At 33.5% G+C, this 21415-nt stretch overlaps 1 protein-coding gene across 1 annotated transcript in view; it reads left to right on the top strand.

The window, feature by feature from the left end:
• The first annotated feature begins 15764 nt into the window (after positions 1–15764).
• The window catches only part of Cph (Chronophage), a 44103-nt gene continuing 38452 nt past the window's right edge, over positions 15765–21415 (top strand). Inside the window, exon 1 of the mRNA XM_053752746.2 lies at positions 15765–16450. Within this exon, the coding sequence (XP_053608721.1) occupies positions 16414–16450 (37 nt within the window). The 5' untranslated portion in view covers positions 15765–16413. The remainder of the gene's footprint in view (positions 16451–21415) is intronic.

A 21415-nucleotide genomic window follows, 5' to 3' on the forward strand; every position in this document is an offset into this window, starting at 1 on the left:
GCCAGAACGCACTGAACTTTAAATGGATTTGTTATACATGTTAAATTATTTTTTTAAATAGTAATGATATGAACAAATTCTGGAATCGAGCGGGGATTGAACCCGCGTGCCTGTCTATTCGGGACAGTGCTCCCATAAATGAACTTATTAACAAATTAAGTCCATTACAACGAAAACAATAACCCACAATAATTACCAACTTAGCATAAACATATATATATATATATATGTTTATTTACCCGCTGAATTAGTATCGCACATAGAAACCTGTTTGTGAAGGATAACGTGTGTGGCAATCACTTTATTGACAATGCAACACGCCGCCTGGACGATGGCAATTTACAGGACAAGAAACCATGGAGTAGCATACATATAAAAATATTTTGAAATGGTACCGTTTTGGTGTAATTATAAATTAGCTAAAGACTTTCAATAGAAATTTCATAATAATAATTATCTATACTAAATACTATTTCTTTGGATAGGTATTGACTGCCCTTTAAAAAAATTAAAGAAGTTATATTGGAATTTGTTATTTATTGTACAATTTCCATAACCAGAAAAGATTCACGCTATCCTCATTCTGTTAATACATGCATGCAAAATTCCAGTTAAATCAAAAAAAGGAAAACAAAACACAAGAAAAAATAAAAATCTAATTTTTAATTTGTAATATGATTAATTAATTGGTAAAATTCAAATAGTGATCTATTTCTGTAAACGGTGCACTCATATAGGGTACTTAGACGTGCACGTGCACACGTTTTTTTTATAATGTAATAGTTTTATGAATGAAATAAATTCCTATTTAAAAATGTAAAAACTTTCAATTTTATTCATAAACAATTTCTACCAAAAAAAATCAGCGACTCTACAGATTTTGGTTTGACCGCAACAGTGAAGCAACATTTGGCCCGACCACGAATCATTGTTTGACACGGACATACATACAGATAATGCGAATATATATACTATATTATCTCATTATCCAATACTGGCCATCACAATACTTTAAAAATAAAGACGTTTTGTTAACAATTGTTACTATTTTTTAAGCTGGCAACATGTGCGCTGCGAAAACTTCGGGTTAACATTGTTTCGTATCATCTGTCATTGGTTTCGTAAATGCTTTTGATACATAAATATGTATATTATCCAATTACATTTGTAACACTGTAACCGTTTTAAAGATTACATATAACTATAGCATCACATTTTTTCGCTTAAGGGGTCGACAAGCTTAATGGGTCACATAACTTTTTAAATGGAGATAATTTGCTGAGAGTTATTTGTGGAATTGAGATAAATACTGCTTGCAGTCGTCGCCTATGACAAGAATACCAATTTATAGTTCCTTGATTGACTTTTACAATCTATGCGAGAAAATAATATGGTGATATTTTCTGTTTTTCTTTGGTGACCAGGCCAGCATCATAGTAAATTATTCCACAAACCAAAATAGTTTTCTCTTTAGAAAATGAGGCACTTTAAGCAAGCCTGTACTTAATTACCATAGGTTAAATAGACAAGCCAATTTTACGAGTCAACAGCTTCTAAATACAAATTCAAATTTAGAACGTACGAGTATGACGAGCCGACCTCCAGCCCACAGGCGGCCCACACCAGCCAGTCATTTGCGATTCGGGCCGCGCGTCCATTGTTTTACTTTTATTTTGAATTTGGAATCTGATGTTTCAACAGTTGAAGCGCCAGTCGATGCCAGTATTAATTTTAGGGTTATTCATTAACGCGCGTGTCCAGTTGGTAAAATTAGAAATATTGGTAATTTATTTTGTCTACAGGACATATTAAGTTATATTATATGTGTAAATAACAATTTAAACTGTAAAACTTGAAATAATTGTCATTATCTAATTGAACACACATAATATCAGGAATATTATGTGAGTTCAGTTAGATAGTGACAATTTTAATTTAAAATAGACACCATACTTTACGACGTGGAAAACAATATTAATATGTCTAGTTGCATAAACAAAAATAAATAAATTATGTCTATTTTACCCGATCGGACAACAGCATGTTCGCATACCACTTAGTGAATAACCCAACAGTTAAACGGCAGTCGTTGCTTGCCAGTAACAAATTTAAAAAAAAATTGCAACTCTTTGTAATTTTAAATGTTTTTATGTGTCATGGTACAATGGTTTTTTTGCAATATTGGTCAGCCGTTTTGACTTTCTCCGTTTGCAAAACGTATTACCGTGTTTGTTTTGGCTCGTGATCAAGCATGTTTATGTGGATGGTGTCATAACTTTCTTTACATCCATCTTACATCCTTGATGACGTAAACTTTCCAAGAAAAGTTGTAAAATTTTGTGACAGTGAGTACGATGCAAGTGAATTCCTTTGGAGAAATAGATTTTTAAATAAAAATTCAAATTCTTCTACGATTTCACATACCTATACATACCCGTATACATACTATAATTATAAGTCCCACTGTCGCGGCTGCCTGTATGAGTGTGATAAACTCAAAAACTACCGGACGGATTTTTGTACTGTTTTAAACATTAGATATTGTGATTCCTGAGAAAGGTTTACGTTTACAACTTCCCTACTAGATGTTGCCCAGGGCTCCTCTTCCGTGGGAATTTTGAGATAAAATATAGCCTATAGCAATCTGGGGCAATGTATATTTCTAATGGTGAAAGAATTTTTGAAATCGGTTCGGTAGTTTCGGAGATAACTCGCCTCAAATATACAAACTCACAAACGCTTAACTCTTTATAATAATAGTATAGATTATGGTTTCACCCCTCTAGTATTGTATATATATATCTCAATAATAATGTTTTGGTTTGTAATAAAACTATAGCCAGTAGTTCTGACAACGTTTAGATTTAATTTTATGAATGATTCATTTTGGAAATGATTCCATCCTCAAGAAATTGACCGATCGTGATGACAGTGCGGCCGCAGCGTTCGAAACGCACTGAGAACCACCCTAGCATAGGAAAATTTTATTTTAAAATTTGCCAATCGAAGAATGACTCACACAAAAAGCTTCAATAATGCAATTTAGGGCAATTCAAATGAATAGACTAAAATGTCACTATTTTTTCAGCGGTCCATTTTGCGTTACTCGATACAACACTAAGGCTTGTCAAAATATTTGCTTTATCCGGTAATTTTGCACAATAGCCGGCAGCTAATAAGGCTAAAGCCCATTCACAACTCAAAAAGGCATGTGATTGTCATTCTAATGCAAGAATTCGCACTATTATATAGAGTGATGTTGATGTTCGATATTTACTCCGAACAATTGAGATTCGTCTTGAGATAACGATGTATCGAGTTGCGAATCGATGTTAATTCGATACGATTTTAACAGCTGCATACGAAAGTGTGAGACTACGAATGTCAAATTTCAATTTTATATAATCGCAATTTTTTTTAATGAATATAAATATTTTCTGCAGAAATTTAGAAATATGTCTATTAATATATTGCCGGCTCACTGTAGTCGAACAGTTTGCCAAATTTTGGCGGATTCGGTATACTTACATTGCTGATTTTTCATTGCGGTAAATAAAAGCACTCATATAAACTACGCAATGTGTCTTAATATCTTACTAGGAATTTGTGACATAATAAACCTGGAAGTCAGAATTGTGTTTTATTTTCTCTTAATTTTTTTATGGATTGTATAATATTACTACAATACCTCAATACAGTATAGAAGTACTTGCAAGCAATTTATAACCATCATTATAGAAATAAAACAAAAACTGGTTGTCATTACAAAGTGACCTCGTATGGTCAAGAGCGATCCTAATTCATTCCTGATGGCTGCCAGGGTCGAGGAGAAGACGACGCACAAATTAACATACAAACATGTATAATGACCATACGGTCGCTGAGGTTAAGGTTATGTAGGATTTAACCCATTATCTATATTTTTTTACTGCAATTCAATTTGAATTCTATTTATGTAGATTTAAAGTTGAAATTGGAATGGAATTGTCAAAAAATATTTTAAGCTTGTAAAAGTTAAGAGTGACAGACAATAGATTTTTTTTCTACTAAATATTTTGTTCGAAAAATTTAAAATGAAAGATGTGAACGTATGTTTTTACTAAATAACTACATAATTAATTAGTATGTATGCAGGATTATCTGTAGGTATGCTAATTAGGAGAGTAAAACGAATGTTAGTAACAAATTAGGTCTCAATATCAGAAACCCTTCAGAACCTTCACAAAAAAATTAAGAAAACTGTAGAAGTGAACTTCGATTGCGTGAAAATCTGACTCCTGATCTCTATAGGACTCATGATATCCTGATCCATAGTCGTATGGCTGAGGGTCGTAGTTATAACGTGGAATGAAACACACAACATCTTTTTTCCTTGTTTGTCATTGCCTTCTCCATTTCACACACAAGTTAATAATCAACCAGTTCCTCACGATGTTTTCATTCACCGGAAGCAGGTGGCGGTCTATGAAAGCATAAATGTGTCAGATTGGTATACAAGCTCACGTGGCGCGAGTAGGATTCGAACCTGGGACCTTTCGATCCACAGGCGGGCGTCTTAACCATTACACTACCACCGCTTCGAAGCTCAGATGAGAAAGAAAAATAAAATGAAAGGGATCATTGAAAGCAGTTTAAAAATAATCCCAACAATTTCAGACCTTAAAATATTATCTAAATTATTTTCATACCCTCTTTCCACAAGGTAGCCTGAAATATTTTGCACTAGCGTTAAGACCGCCTTTATTGTACATATTTGTAATTGTTCGTATTTAACTTACTTACGTAAATGCATATTACATCTAAACTCTAAACTGAAGACACTAACTTAATCCAAATTAATATGGCTGAGACCTCAAAAGACTATTGTGCTGTCTGGACACAAAGGCAACAAGTTAATAAAAGTAATTTCAGAAGAAAGCCGATACAACGTGCGTGGAGCCTTTGTGAGTATGCGGGCGTTGTGACTGGGGCCTTGGCCGATTTTTTACATGAGTTTTGTGTGGAAAATTGATAATTCCATCATCTTCTAAAAGGAGATTAATATCAGCATCTAAGTATATATTTTTTAAGTGAAAACTTCTTTACCGGCGTTGTGCACTTTTTATGATGGATAAAGAATATTAATCTCGCGTCAGGACACGTGAATCGATTCGAAGTGAGACGCAGCGAGCCAATGACATTTAAGTGTGGTTGTCGTTGCGTCACAATGGCGCAATGTGATTGGTTCGCTGTGTCTCGTTTCGAATCGATTCGATGGTGAAAACAGAAATGCTAACCCGCACTTCGCCCCACTGATCAAAAATTCGTAATTACAAATTTTACGCTGGTGAAATTAGAAAAAAATATACTTTTACTTTACCTATGGAAAGCAACGGAGAATAGCGGAGCTGCATCTTGCTACGTCGTCACAACGTAGCAATGGGGCATGGTTCATTATTACGTTAAGATTGTTGTGTGTATGTACCTAACATAAATAAAATTAAAAAAATTAAAAAATATGAAAATTAATCAAGTTGATATTATATGTGTTTTTCTACTTTCCACGGCTTGATATGTTCACGTTGTCGCCATGGAGACGTCGTGTCTTAGCCTTGACAGACTTTCCCAGGACTTACGGACTATATTCCGGACTAGATATATCAAATTAGATAAGTACTAACTGATAGTACTAAGTAGAATATTTTATGTTCCGTTTTAGATATATGAAATTAGATAAGAACTATTTATAGGTCCTAATAGTCAAACACAAATAACAAATGTAAAAGTATGTTTGTTTGTCCTTCTTTCACGTCAAAATTGAGCATTGGAATTTGATGTGGACGTAGTTGGAAAGAGTTGTAGGGTAACGTAGACTACTTTTGTCGCAGGCAACAGCTATTCTCTATATTATAAGTCTTCGAAATATATAAATATATAAGGTATATTTTAATATAATAAGTATATACATATAAGTATATATAGTATACTAGACGACCTCCGTGGCTTAATGATCATCATGCCGGACTGCTACAGTGGAGGTCCCGGGTTCGAATCCCGGTCAGGTCAACATGAAAAATGATTTTTTTCAGATTGACCTGGGTCTTGGATGTTTATCTATATATGTATATGTTATAGAATATAGTATCGTTGAGTTAGTATCCCATAACACAAGTTTCGAACTTACTTTGGGGCTAACTCAATATGTGTCATTTGTCCCTATTTATTTATTTATTTATTTATTTACCAATTTTTACTTTTACCAATAATTTTATTATTCGACCATTTGGATTCATAAAGTCCAAGGTGCCGTGTTTTTAATTTTTTTAAACTAACAATAAAATTTTTATAAGTAAAAAATATATTTTGATCATTACAGTTTACACATATATATTATACTACAATAAATAATGATTTTAAAAATATCTTAGGAAGTGTCTGAAACTGAAGACTTCCGAAATACATTTTAATTTCTAACATACATTATCAAGCGTATTGGTAGATAAATAAATACATTTTATACATTTAAATTAAATAAATTAACATAAGACACAGATTATTATAATATTTGAATGAATATTCCTTCAAAAGACAAAAATAATTACAAGACGCATAATTTTTAATTGTAATACTTCCATTATCGGTATTAAAATCCAAAATAAAAGAGAACCTCTTCTTTCTCTTTTTTATAAAGACCCTTCGACCCTGCTGAGTCACATTTCTCACCGTCAGGGAGGTTACAGCGGTCAATACGTGGTGCCAGGTCGTGATATACCCTGCCTCTGGGTGGCACACCCCCAATTTTCATTATCATAATCTACCCCAGTTCTATTTTTTTTTTATTGTGAGGCCTTGGGTCATTTCGTTGCAATACAAAATGTTCTGCGAAAGATTTATGTATTATTTTGGTTATTATTAGTCGAATTTGATGATAATGTAATATTATTATATTCATGATTATTTAGATAGATAGATAGATAAAATGTTTATTCGACATTGCTACAGACACAACACCTTAAAATTAAAACACACAATAAAATACAAATAAAATTGCGCGACAATGATATGCTGCGACAATTCGAATAGGTCATAACATTCAGCGATCTTTATGCACTAAATTAGTACAAAAACTTTATTTTTACTTTTATTTATTTATTTAGTACATAAATGCTGATTTTCCGATATCACCCTTGGAAATATGTGAGGTTATTTCGAAATGAATATTCACATATTATGGGCTTTAATGTGCCGCTTACCCAAAATATCTTACGGTGTAATTGCTAATGGTGAAACGAGAGCACAGATTCTTCTTTTAATATTGAGGTTAAACCTTTACAACCCTTATCGATATAATCGCGGGCCCTTGGCGCGTGGTACCGCCGTGCACCGGCTATTGACCGCTAAATATGAAGGGTCAACTAAAGTAGATTTCATATCAACTCAGTGGTTCTATAGTTTTCGGTAGGTACCTACTTGGCGCGTGGTACGGCGTGCATGAATATTTCTGAGGTATTATTGAGGGTCGACTCCAGCTATTGCGCAGTAAGTAGTCTGATAGACCTTTTTTTTTCGAAAATTTAACAGTTGTATTTTTTAATGTTAAATAAGAAATATATTTTTTATTGGAAATTTGAATTGTTCTAGTGTTATTTATATTATTTTTGATTACCAATTATTTTCATTAAAAAAAACAAAAAAAGGATTTTTTGAAGTCGATTAAAAAATAACTTGATTCGTCGCGATCATTTATTTTAATTTGAATATGATGTACTTAGTTTAATAAATTTATAGAATTCGCAATGAAACGTCATATTAAAAATTTTAATCCTGTATCTCATTTGATTACAAGTTTACTTTGAAAATAAAATAATTAATAAATATAAATATTTAAAATGTATTTATAGAGCGATACACTAGTTATAATTTTAATTATAATCACATTTACAAACATTCTATATACTAGCTGCGCCGCGCTTCGCTCCTAAAATGTGCCCTCGATAAAAAGTACCCATATGTTATTCCAGAATTTCCAGGTTATATTCTACCCGTGTCCATATTTCATAACTATAGGTCTAGTAGATTAGCGTGAAATAGTAACAAACATACATACATCCTCACAAACTTTCGCATTTATAATATTATAAAATATTTATATAATAATAATGTGTTACTCATATTTAGTCATAACGTATTAGTGTGCTATTCAAACTGCAGATTCAAATGCAATACCTGCCCTTTAGTTTAGCCGTCAATACAGAACTATGAAATCAGATCGAGACTTTGTTTGCGTGTGAAAATACCAATGTACCATTCATAACGTTATAATGTTACAAAGCTGATTGTAAGCCCACATAAATTTGAAATGTTTACACTATATAACAAGTTAGCGAGTACCTGCTCGTCTTGTTATGTTCTCTCGCAGAAATTAATGTAATTATTAGTAACTATATGCGTCCCGGGGCTTCGCTCCCGTGGGAATTTCGAGATAATTAGTAGCCTATGTGTTATTCCAGGTTATATTCTACCCGTGTACCAAATGTTATAACAAACGGTCCAGTAGATTTTGCGTGAAAGAGTAACAAATATGCATACATATTCACATCGTCACAAACTTTCGCATTTATATCACTAGAATAATAAAAATTTCAATAGTTAATTCTAAGTTTTTTATTCAAATTGTGTTTACCCTATACAACCTATAAAACATACAAGCTGACTATTTCTTCCATAAATCGATATTAATGTTTTTTTTTTCTTTTCAAATCCGATTTTCTTTCATTAAATGTACATAGTGAAAAATTTCATCTCTAAATTTTAACAAAATCTAATAAAACTAATAATTTGGCAGGGATTTAATATTAATTATTTGCAAACGTTCATATTTTTTTATAGTATAGTAACATAACAATAAAAAATAAAGTAATAAAATACTGATAATCGCTTTACGCATAATTAATTCTGTTTAATTAAATCTCACAGTACTAACTTTATAAAATCAACACATCCCTTTGTAATAGATTAACCCACTAATATTCATGATTAATCGAGCAAACAGATTGACAGACAGACAGGCTATCAAAGGTTTTGCAAGTGGTGAGTCATAGCCGTGGGCGGCTAGAGGCTATGGAGCCGAGGATGCAACCTTGCGTAACTGATTGTGATGATAATTGTATACTACCTCTGTTGTCCAATGACCTTTAGGTCGTAGGTTCACATCCCACGAAAAATAGATTTCCTAGGTTCTTACAAACTGATTAAACAAATTATATCGCTGTATGATTTGTGGCGTGTGGACCCGCCTTACAATAAGACCACTCAAAAATATTTATATTTCAATATAAATATTAAATTCCGTGGATATCGTACGAGGCGACTAAAGGGCATATTAGAGCGAACTGTAGTTTTCTTGATTTTATTTGTAGGTCGTTTAGTTTATAGTGAAACACTGTAATTGGAACCACATATATATATATTTTTGCACGGAAACACAATCGCACTCATAAAGTATCGTAATTATAAAACTGGCAGTGTTGTCATTATTCGCATTTTTATTGTAGGATTCCTAGAGGACACATGCCTTAACATGTGATAGGCGACAATAGCATTCCCAAAAGAAATAACTGTCGGCCGCAGCTTAGTCAGCGTTAAAAGCTTAAGTTCTACATTTATCTCCACATCAAAAATCACCTGAATAGATAAAGACAAAGACAAATATTATTTATTTGCAAAAACATGAGTTTACATTTTTTACAATGTGGTGTTAAAAGAAAAACTTAATCCTACATGTTTCACCGTCAAATTTAAATTTAAATGGAGAGCGTGCTATCATCCCACAAAACAAAATCGAATAAATAAAAGTAACTAAATTAACTAAATTTTTAACTGAATTAAACAAACACTATCATTAAACAAATCGTCCAAATTATAACATTTATCAAACAGTAAAGACCTGAGGTGCTTTTTAAATAAATTTTAATTCAGATCTTTATATTCTTGTGGAATTTTGTTATATATTTTAGGTGCCATACATACAACACTTTTACTGAGTAATGCTGTTTCAGAAGTCTATAGCTCTGTTTTGTCGCGAAAGAAGGACAAACAGACAATTTAGGAAAGTATTACCAATTCACATTTTTATTCAGAGATAGTCTCTATTATAAAAAAATAAAACATAATGCATAAATTTCCACGACAAAAGTGACTACTTCACACGATCTCATTAGGATAAATATCACGCATCTGTATTAGGCATTTGATTAGCGTAGACTGCATCGTTCATCCTAATTAGCCTGAGAAATAATGTTCTTAGCCCTGTAGAAACAACACTGAATAAATCTTGGACACTGACTTCAATTATTATATAACTTTACTGGACTGAATACCTTTTATTCCTTAATTAACTATAGTATAGCATAGTCTACATTTTAGTCTTATGGATTCACACACGGCTTGATTTGACTGCGAACTGTTGTTCAATTGTTTTTATTAATAAAAAAAAATGATTTTGAGTATTCTAGCGTTTGTAATAAAACTTTATCTGTCCAAAATACAAGTTGTGTAAGCATAAAGCGGGATTTAATTTTTAGGAATGATCCAACAGGCAACAGTTTAGGTCATACACACGGGATTTTAAAGAAATGCAAGAAAATAAACACAATATTTAATACACATAATTTATTTTTGTTCTATAATTTTTATTATCATATTTTCAATTTAAATTGTTTGACAATGTTATACTTGATACGACACGTTGCCTTCTTCAGATGTATTATAGAAGGGAAGGTAGAAGGGGTCCAGGAAGCCCAAGAGATAGTTACACCAAACAAATTGAAGAAAAAGTGGGTGTCGTGTCGTATCAAGAAGTTGGTTTTGGAGAGAGGACAATAGAACGAACCCCACGAGAGTCTCATTCTAAATTACATGATGAAGATGATTTTCAATTTGATATACTCGATAATACTATAATATACACATAACATACACACGAATTTATACAGCTCCCTCTACTTTGTATAGAAATTTAATCCAGCTTTTTAGAATACAGGACAATGTGGCAGACCTGATGAATGGGATATTGTTTTGGGTGTTTATAATGTCGTGTAATCCTTATTTAGTGCAACGAGGGAACTATGTTTAAGATTATATATATATTTCAATTCAATGTTTAAGCAGTTGAAATTTTTATGTTTTAAGTACTAAGTATAGTATTTTTTCACACATGTTGTATAAGAGTTTTCTGAATCTGTTAATATCTCTAATGTGAAGATACCAAGATTTTATGGTCCAAAAGTGGGTCGCACCGTTAACTTTGACGTTAATTTTAACGTACGCAGAAAAAGCTAGGTTAAAGTCAACGTCAAATTTGACGGTGCAACTCATTTTTAGGTCTGATTGGTTCACTGACTGATTGTACAAACCTAACGTTCAAGTTACTTCTTCAGCCATTGGAGCCCAGGATCCGCTTTCTTAAAATTTCTTCTCCATTTCGGTGTTTGGCATTCTAAAGACCGAAGTTAAATAAAATATATATATATATATATATATATATATATATATTAGGACAAATCACACGGATTGAGCTAGCCCCAGAGTAAGTTCGAGACTTGTGTTATGGGATACTAACTCAACGATACTCGATATATTTTATATCAAATACATATATAGTTAAACATCCAAGACCCGGGCCAATCATAAAAAGATCATTTTCCGTCATGACCCGACCAGGGATCGACCCCTGGACCTCTCGGTTCGGAGGCAAGCACTGTACCACTGCGCCACCGAGGTCGTCAACAATAATAATAGTGGAGAATATTATTCATAAAATTGTGCCACACAAACGCAAAATACCCAGAACACTGGCAGCGATTCCTCGCTGTATTGTGCATACATATACTGAGCAAAAAAGCTGCCACATCTCCTATTTATTCAGACTTCATAGTCGTATTCCTCATGGCTGAGGGTCGTAGTTATTACGTGGAATGAAACACACACAATAACTTTTAATTTAGATTATTAAGGAATTCAAATATTTTGTTTCCTGTAGATTTCTTAAACCAAAGTATCAAAGTTACAAAATCTAACTGTCAACTTAAACCACAGATTAGGGATGTATTCTATTTTTAAATTTAAGGACACCCTTTAAAAACCAAGTTGTATTTACTGTTCTAAATTTAAAACAATTGCAAATTAATTCTTATTTTGAAAGTTAGAAGGTTCATGCCAGTTTTTGGGTTGTTAAAATATAATTTTGTCACATGTCGTCGCTTCACCAACGTCTACATTAATTCCTGTCTGTCTGTCTGTCCCACGTGTGTCCCAAACTGTGTCCTTGAGATGGGTCGAGCTAGTTCTATTTTAAACCGGGCCCCTTACTAAGGGCTGGCGGCTATTTTAATTAGAGAAATCATTTGCCCATAGATAAACTTGAAGAATTTTAGTGTCATTATTTCAAAGTCGAAATACCTATATATGACAATGGCGCCACAGAAATATTGGAGTTTCATTTGCTTAAAAATACATACAAACATACTGAAGAATGATAAGTCATTAAAATAAAATAAAAATATTTTCATATTTTATAATGAAAGTTATTATGTTTGAAAAAGTTTTTGAACAGGATATTGTAAATGTCTTTTGCATCTCGAGAGTTTTTAAGACCTCCACTTTGAAGTTTTGTTTTTGCAATCTACAATTTTATAATAATTGTATACAGATATACTCATCATAAACTGGCTCTTATTATCGCGTATTCCCATTGCATTCCCGAGTGCGACACCCCGAAACCCAAAGTCCGAATTTGGTAGATTCGGTTGTGATTTTACGACCGGCCGCTAGCGAATAACAGGACAATAGACTACTGCAAGCAAAGCATACTGCAAAAGTATATTTTGTCATTTTGTTCACTTTACAAAATTTGTCATTGACAGAACGAGACAAAACATACTTTAGCTTAAAGTGTAATGCTTCATGTTTTTGTTTAATAACATGGTTGGCCAAATGTTGTACTAATAAATATATTCAACACTAGCTGCGCCCCGGGGCTTCGCTCCCGTGGGTATTTTGGGATAAAAAGTATTTACCCTATGTGTTATTCCAGGTTATATTCTGCTCGTGTACCAAATTTCATAACAATCTTTTATTATTTTATTTTGTGTCTCCTTTTATGGCATCGCGGAAGAGCAGCGTCGTGGCTCACACCACGACACCATGCTGAGCGAAGACCATTTTAGTACAATATTTTTATATCTACTATTATATGTCCAGTGTTATCTGTCATGTTTTTTATTGTGCTAAATAAACGTTTTTTCTTTCTTTCTTTCTTTCAATCGGTAAAGTAGATTTTTCGTGAATGAGTAAACACATCCTCACAAACTTTCGCGTTCATAACAGTAATAAAGTAGGATTAGCCAGCTTTTACAAACCCCAATAATTGAACGATTCAACGGATACTTTTTTCTGTCTTCCTCCCAGATGTGGATCACAGGATACATGTCGAAGATTGTTCAATGCTTGTAACTTTATACGGAGTGTCGGGTTCGATTCCCGGCGTTTTTGTGTCATTTGTCAACGTGGAACGCATCTCTTAATTTAGATTTTTACGTATTTATTTTAATGTATATTATTTATTTATTTTTTATAAGTGTGACTAATTTCTCCGCTTGTTGTTGTGGAGCGATTTTCCAAAATATTGTTTTGAAAGAAATCAATTTATTTTTAACCAGCTGCGCCCCGGGGCTTCGCTCCCGTGGGAATTTCGAAATAAAAAGTACCTTGTGTTATTCCAGGTTAGATTCTACCCGTGTACATTTACCTCACAAACTTTTGCATTTACAATATTAGTAGGATATTTATAAAAATATATGTTGGAAGCGATCTCTTTCGGGGATAAGTCCGCCTTTATACGCATCTGATGATTTTTTTACTGCTTTCTCTGTATGTGTTTTCTTTGTCCAATAAAAAGTTTACAAACAAACACAATTTTAATATCAGAATGTGGCCTTCGAAATTTTGTAACTCTTGGCTCTGTCTATCCGGTAAGGGATGAAGACGTAATAGTGTACGTATGTATAGTATATTTTTACAAATATTTATTAGTATATAGCAGTATATAGCACTCACAGTCCTCGAGAGAAAACAAATTAATGAAAAGTAATAAGTGAGAAAAAAAATTACATAAACACTACTTTACATCCGAACCTCGACTTAGTAAAGAACCAAACTCGATCGAACCGCCGCCTAGTGTCGAGTAGCGCCGGGAAAATTCCCTCCAACCCCCTTCACACCCACTGTCCCTTTCCACTCGCCCACACATCCCTACACATGAACGAGATAGCCATATATCGTGAATAGAGATTTTCCACAAGAGAAAACGGACAACCCTTCATCTATCTCAGGTTTTGGCCATTAAATCAGGTGATTAGAAGAGGACGGGCAATTTTCAAGGTTTCAGTTTCAGATGGACACACGATGACCACGGTTTTTCTCGCAACTGACCTATCAAGGTATGTTTGCTTTGCATTTTATGCTTTTTGTCATGGCAGCCCTAAAAATAGAACAAAAACCTAGTGAAAGACAGGTGCTTCTAAGAGCCTCGTTTTTTTAAGTAACTGAAGTACTAATGAATGTTTTTATAAATGAAATGATTTTAGAATTTAAAAAAATATATTTAAATCTATAAGCACATTTATTTAAAAAACCCCAAAAAGCACTGGCCGCAAATAATAAAGAAAAAAGTATCCAAACAGTCAATCGCGAGAACTTGAAATTTCAATAATCGAACGCGCCATTCCAAGTTAGCGAGAAACGGTTCAGAAACAATTATGAAAAAGTTCTTTTTCGTCGGCGTTCCCGCGGCAGTTAAGTCCCGACTGACACTCATAAAACTTATTAAAGTCAAGGACCGACCAAGATAAGTTCCTCGTGGCGTCTTAAGTAAAATAACGACGGGAAAAAATGTGCCGGGAAACTTGCAAGTGAGAGTGAAAGATCTTTTCGTTCGTTCGGCTACGTGTTGCGTTTGTAAGTACAAATTGTGAATAGTGAATTTTGGTTGAAGTTTACTTCTTTTTTTGTATTTTGTTTAGCTGATCTACAGAAATCAAAGATTTTATTAGTTGATTAAACGTAGAGCCCTGAAGATTAGATAAAATTAGCTACGCGTCTACGATTAAAAATACATAATTGTATGCTACGACGATGCAGCTGCTACGACTGTCGTAGCAATATTACGTTGCAGTCTACGAAAAACGTAGACCGATTTTTTATAGCTACGAAAAAGCTACACGTCCTTGGATTAAGTGCGGTACTTTTTATTGACTTAACTGTAGTTTTGTTTTCGTGTAAAATTGTATAATAACTTGGCCATGTTTATTTTCCAATATACAGGAAGAAAGGAGACACAAATGTGTGAAAGAATTGAATATGAAATATTAATTACGTCGTGGTCAGAGTGACCGAGTCCACCCAATTAAAAATTCCATCTCCTAATCGAGTCATGAAATATGCAAGCAAATATTATCCCTTTTCTTTTGTAAGCTGCATCTTCGCCCCACCCGCACGCACACCGACGCACGGCACTTATGATTTATGCCCGTCTCTCTCTAACGTGCGCGGGCGGAGTTCCAATATGCGTGGTTCGTCTCCCTCAATCTGCCGAGACGACGGCGACCGCGAGTAACCCCTGGCCACTTCGTATGGACTCGCACGCGCCGCGCTCGGCCGGCAGAGCGAGACGGAGCGCGTGGACACACGGAGGCCGACGAGCCCTCGCGCAAAGGGACACATGACAGGACAGACGCTCTCGGACACCGGGCGAGAGCGGGCGACCGGCCGCGCACCTGTCTCGCAATCGCACGCGACGAGTCGATCGCGAACCATAAACACAAAACATTTTCGAATTCGAAAATTATTAATCTTATTTAAATTTTATTTGGAACAATTTTAACGTATAACGGAAAGTGATTGTAAAAATAAACTGAAAAGTGAAGAAATTTTGTTTTTTTTAATGAAATAAATTTTCGTAGTGACCAGCTGCTGAGTTTGCCAAATCGCAAGACCACTAGCGGATAGATTAGATACGGAATCGAGATTTGATAAGACATAATATATGACCACTGAAATTTGGCAAGTGAAAATCTGGCTGATGTGTTTTCGGAAGAAATAATGAAAAGAAAAAAGTAAGAGCAGATATTGTGAGAAGTGAAGATGAAGAAACTGAGAAGATGACTAAAAATTTTATGGTTGTTCTCCGTCGGACTTTTGACGGGTTTGTGATGCGCGGGATTTTATCAGAGTTTTAAAAACTGCTATCAGTGGCTTGACCGGCGGCTCGTGTGAAGTGAAAAAAGGAACTATCATCCATTACACAAGATATTAAGATAAATAATTCTGGCGATAAACGAAGTTGTTGAAGATCTAAACATAGGTGACCAACTCAAGATGAGAATTAAGATGCCAGCTGTACGCATCGCGCAAGGTAAGTCGCATTCAAAATTAAATATACCCAATAAATTGCATTTGATAATAAAAGTGATGTTGAAATTCTTTGACTAAAAGTTTAGTTTTGTTATGGTTATTTCAGAGAAAATAAATTAATTCTAACAGAAAAATTTAATTCGCAAAAAAAGCAAGAATATTTTAAATAAACTCATAAAATGAAACTCAACGTAGCAAAAATAAAAGAGTTCTACCTTTCTGGCCACCGTTGAGTATATCGTCTAAAAAAATCAAAACAAACAGACGCAGTGTCCTATCTGTGCGCTATTCATGCGGGAACGAGCTACTTAATGCCCGCCAGTGTGTCAATGTTGACACGAGACGTGGTCATCTTGTCCGAAAGGGAACGCGAAAATATGTCCGAGATATAGATTTAAATATTCATACTCTTATGAATGGAGACGCTGATAAAAAAAAGACTAGGTAGATGCTTTGTAACAGGAAAGAAAAACATTGATTTTTTTCCGAAAATTTCCTCAATAATATAATATAAAATTCTGATCAACGATTGTTATAAGAAAATTACAATAAGAATAATAACAATGTGATGACATTGACAGAAACTGAGTTTAAAAAAGGAATACAAATCTGATATACCTATTTAAAAACTGCCCCATTATAGAAGTTGTTTAACAAAGAAGAGAAAATTCAGATAAAGATTTATAACCCAATCACGATCGGGAAAACGATAAAAATGAAATGGTTATTGAAATGACCATTAAATTCAACAATGTTATGAAGAACAGTCCGTCAGATGCTGTTAAAATTTATGATTGAGGTCATTTTGACAACTATGGTATAATAACTGACCTGTGCATAGCAATTAAAGCCAGATTTAACCTTAATCTATGTCCTGAGGTCAGTAGTAATAAAGTTACAATGTATGAAATTGCTAAGGATAATTAATTTATTAACTGCAAAGATCACTGCAGGTGTATAATCTCAGAGTATTAACGCAACAATGTTTCAACTATAAGAGGAAGCACAGAATGTTCTTGTGTCTTTATATTGACCAAACGGCTATTTAGAATGCTTTTTTCATTTATAAATTTGACAAAATTATAGAAATGAAAGGTACTTTGATAATAATTTTCTTGTCAGACACACACATCGAAAAATGTTATTTTTATTGAACTGAATAACTATCTATAAAGATAAAAGTAACAAATAGAGATTTAAGATAATCAAGATAATTGTAATTGGCGTATCATAAATTACTGCAATGATTTAGATAATGATTTAGAATGATTAAATGCGATCATTGATTTATACTTTTAATGTAATATACACTATGATGTCATTTCTACTGATACTAATTCATGGATTTTTTGTGCCAAAACACATATTTTTATAAAAAATTATGACAGAGAACAATAATGTTTAAATGAATTAACTATATAATTTCTTCTACAATAATATTTTTTCCGACCATATTTTAATTAAAATTAGCGTGGACACACAGCATAGATTTCTTATAAACTGTAATATACATATATCACTTAGACACACACGTACAAAATTATTAAATGGAAAAAGCGTACTAAAAACGATAAATATACCTTATATTTATAATCGTAAACATCGTAATGCAATTGACAATATAATTCATGACAATTTGGTTTTACAATAAAACAAGAACCATTTTAATCACCATTGAATTAATAAATTATTAGTAACCATCCATCGGTTCGTGAAAAATAAAACCAAACTTTTTCTGTAGAGGTACTTTGATTATATCATCCATTTTGTTAAAAAAATATGTCAATCTGTTATTTTTACATCCTTTATTATGTATAACAATTATTTTCTTGATTATCTTTATTAGTCTTCTCGTCAAAATCGACGCTTAGAGCAAACATTAGAAACTGTTATGACCTGGTGCCTTCACCATTGTCCGCTTATCTACAATTCCCACTGCCCACCAGTTAGCATTAATTTAATTACTCATTATGAGAAAAAGTGTTTCATTCCCATACCTTACTATAACCCAAATGGAATGGTCAGGTTGGCCGACAGATGTGAAATTTTATTAGAAAGTTCTGAGATCTGCAAAAATTGTATGTTATTGTTAATCTTTAGAGAGATTATTATATTTGCTTTGAGTGAACTAAAACTGGAGGATATTCATTTGTTAAACTGTTCAATGACTACTACCAGATTTTTCGAGTATACGACAAATAATTGTCCAAAACCATAACTTACATTTCAAAATATTCCCATATGTTGTAAAAAATATCAGAACCCTCAATTTTCGCATAGCCTGTAACGGAAACATGAGTTGAAGAAGCATTTCAAGGTATGTGTAATATTAATTGCTGTTGCGAGTGTGTGCGTCGCGACTCTCGCGCACGATTTCTTCTCAAAAACTAGCGTTGCGGCACACATGAGCAATTAGTCCAAGTTGACCGGAGGCGACGGGCCACTCGGATTGGCCCACGAATATGTGACGTCACCGAAGACGGCGGCCGTCGCGCCCGATTGGTCGACACGCGTCATTTCGTCGATGACACGTTTGTTCTTATTTGAAAGCAAGAAGTACACGGTACACAGTTTTTGTCGCACCACACAATAGAACCCTCCTTACATGAAATTGGAATCTTTTATGTGGTCTCAAATATAAATGTAGTTGCTGAAACGAAAATTATTACTCTCATTATTACACAAAAAAAAAATACATTTAGACTAAGCTAAACATAATGACAGTTCAAATAGAAAAAGTTATCAGAAAAGGGGATATGCGTTAGCATTAAAAATTAAAATGGTCTCGGGAAAGTTGCTAACGCGATCCCAATTACGTTTAAAGGTAGAAAAACTTTCGATTTTTTAAAAACCGCCCTCGAAAGTGTGAATTAGGAAATCGAGAAATTACTTTATCAGGGTAGACGGGACACGGCAGTCGTAACTTCTGAACAAACTTTTAAAAATCCAAGTTAACTTTTTCCGGCCAGAGTGAAATAAAACATTAAAGGTCCCGTTGTTTTTCCAACAGTATCCGCTAATTGATGTGGGTTCGCGTGTCCTTTGTCAGTTTTTTGTTTAATTGAAATTGTTTCTGTTATTTTGTTCTCGTTAATATTTTATTGGTGCTATTCACCCTTATCTTGTATGTTCATTGAATATTCAGAGATACAGAGGATCGTTTAGATGGATAGGTTTGTTAAATGTTTCTGTCTGATTTGCAATTGCTTCATTTGCATTTTTTGATATTTACACATCAATCAACATCTTAACAATAAAAAGTTTTACCAGCTCGTTGCCACTAAGTAATGATGTAGTTATTCAGTAAGGTATTTTTTTTTCTATAATATTTGTAAGTTGCCTGTTTGCGGTTATGAGACTAATATTTTTGCAAGTCTCATAATCAATCTGTAAACTGAAATAATTATATTATATAAAAAAAATGTGCAGAATAATTTAAGAACTTAAACTGCATTGTTTTAGGTTATAGTTTTTTTTTTATAATGTAGGTGAAGATAGGTTTATACGAACGATTTAATTGTATATACATAGTTGATTTATCATACTATTCATGTCTGTTTGACATGCTCTAATAAATATACAGAGTTAAGTTTATAAGCTTACCAAATTTAGATGGAGAAAGAGCACAAGAGCACATTGACCACAGATTGTAAGCACATCGGAAGAATTTGCAGTTCAATATCTATGCCCTGACTGATATTAACAATCTGCATAGTAGAAGCAGCTGGCACATTCTATGTTTTTTCTTTGCTCCCAGGACTTTAGGAATCGATTCGAATGTCGATTTATTCACTATTCAGTTTTCCGAATCGAACGGATGTTACATAAAAGAACCGCATGTCAATTTAAACATTGCCTATATCTTGTCCGTTGCCGCTTAGCGATTCAATATGTCTTCATTAAGAGAATATCGAAGCATCGCATTTACAAGCGGAACCTTCAATCTTGATCCTTGCCTGGAATTATTGCTTCAACGTCGGAGGATGGTAATGTTGTCTTTATACACCTTGTGATGTCAGATAGAGTTTTATTTCTGGGTGTACAATTTGAACTGGGTTCCGTTTTTAATATTTACTATGGACGTGACGCTGAATATTACGATTTTTTTTACAATTAGCAAAATTCACAAAAGTATATGTAGACCTTTTGGTGGCCATATTACTAGGAGTATTCAACAATTCATGTAATAGTTTTGTGTAACAAGATCGTAATAAATTATTTTTCAAAAGCACTCAAAAATCCGAAGCAACAGTTAAATGATTTATAATTGCGATCAAGTAATCTAACAGCCGTTCATATAATTTATAACAAACAGCATAATTACGCAGCAAACGCAAACAATCGTGGGAAACAAGAAATCGGCTTCATCTCTACGAGCGAGCAAAGAAACCAATAAATTGAATTCGTCAACAGAACGAATAACTTAGCAATTGACATCTTTCGTCCATTAGAGTAGGATGATCACAATGAAAGAGAAAGATGCCCCGGATAATTTATCTCAGAGTACCGGCAGTTGATATTTAAATTATGGGAATGAAGTTAATTTTCGTATTTAGAATAATGATACCGCGGACGACGGCCACCCGTTTGAATTTCGAACTGGACTGGATGCTTTTTTCTTTTTTCAGACGATCGCATCGATCGGCATTCTGCATTTGTGATCCTTAAGATAAAGACGTATGGATTTACATATGTTATGTCAGTAGCAGAAACATTTAAATTGGATTTATTAGTCCGGTAATATTAACAAAGCGACGTTGGAGGCAAGATGCTAAATTAAATCAGTTAAATTTGGTGAAATTAGCTTAAGAATATTTTTATTGAAATTTTGGTATCATGAAAGGATTTTTGAATGACTGGATAAAATAAATGCAATACTGAAAGCTCGATGAATCTTGGCCAGTATAATTAAATGGTCTTAGTAATTAGTAAATTGTGGATGTTTTGACACAGCTTACTGAGATAA

This window comes from Plodia interpunctella, chromosome 12 (assembly GCF_027563975.2).
Source record: "Plodia interpunctella isolate USDA-ARS_2022_Savannah chromosome 12, ilPloInte3.2, whole genome shotgun sequence".
Classification (NCBI taxonomy): domain Eukaryota; kingdom Metazoa; phylum Arthropoda; class Insecta; order Lepidoptera; family Pyralidae; genus Plodia; species Plodia interpunctella.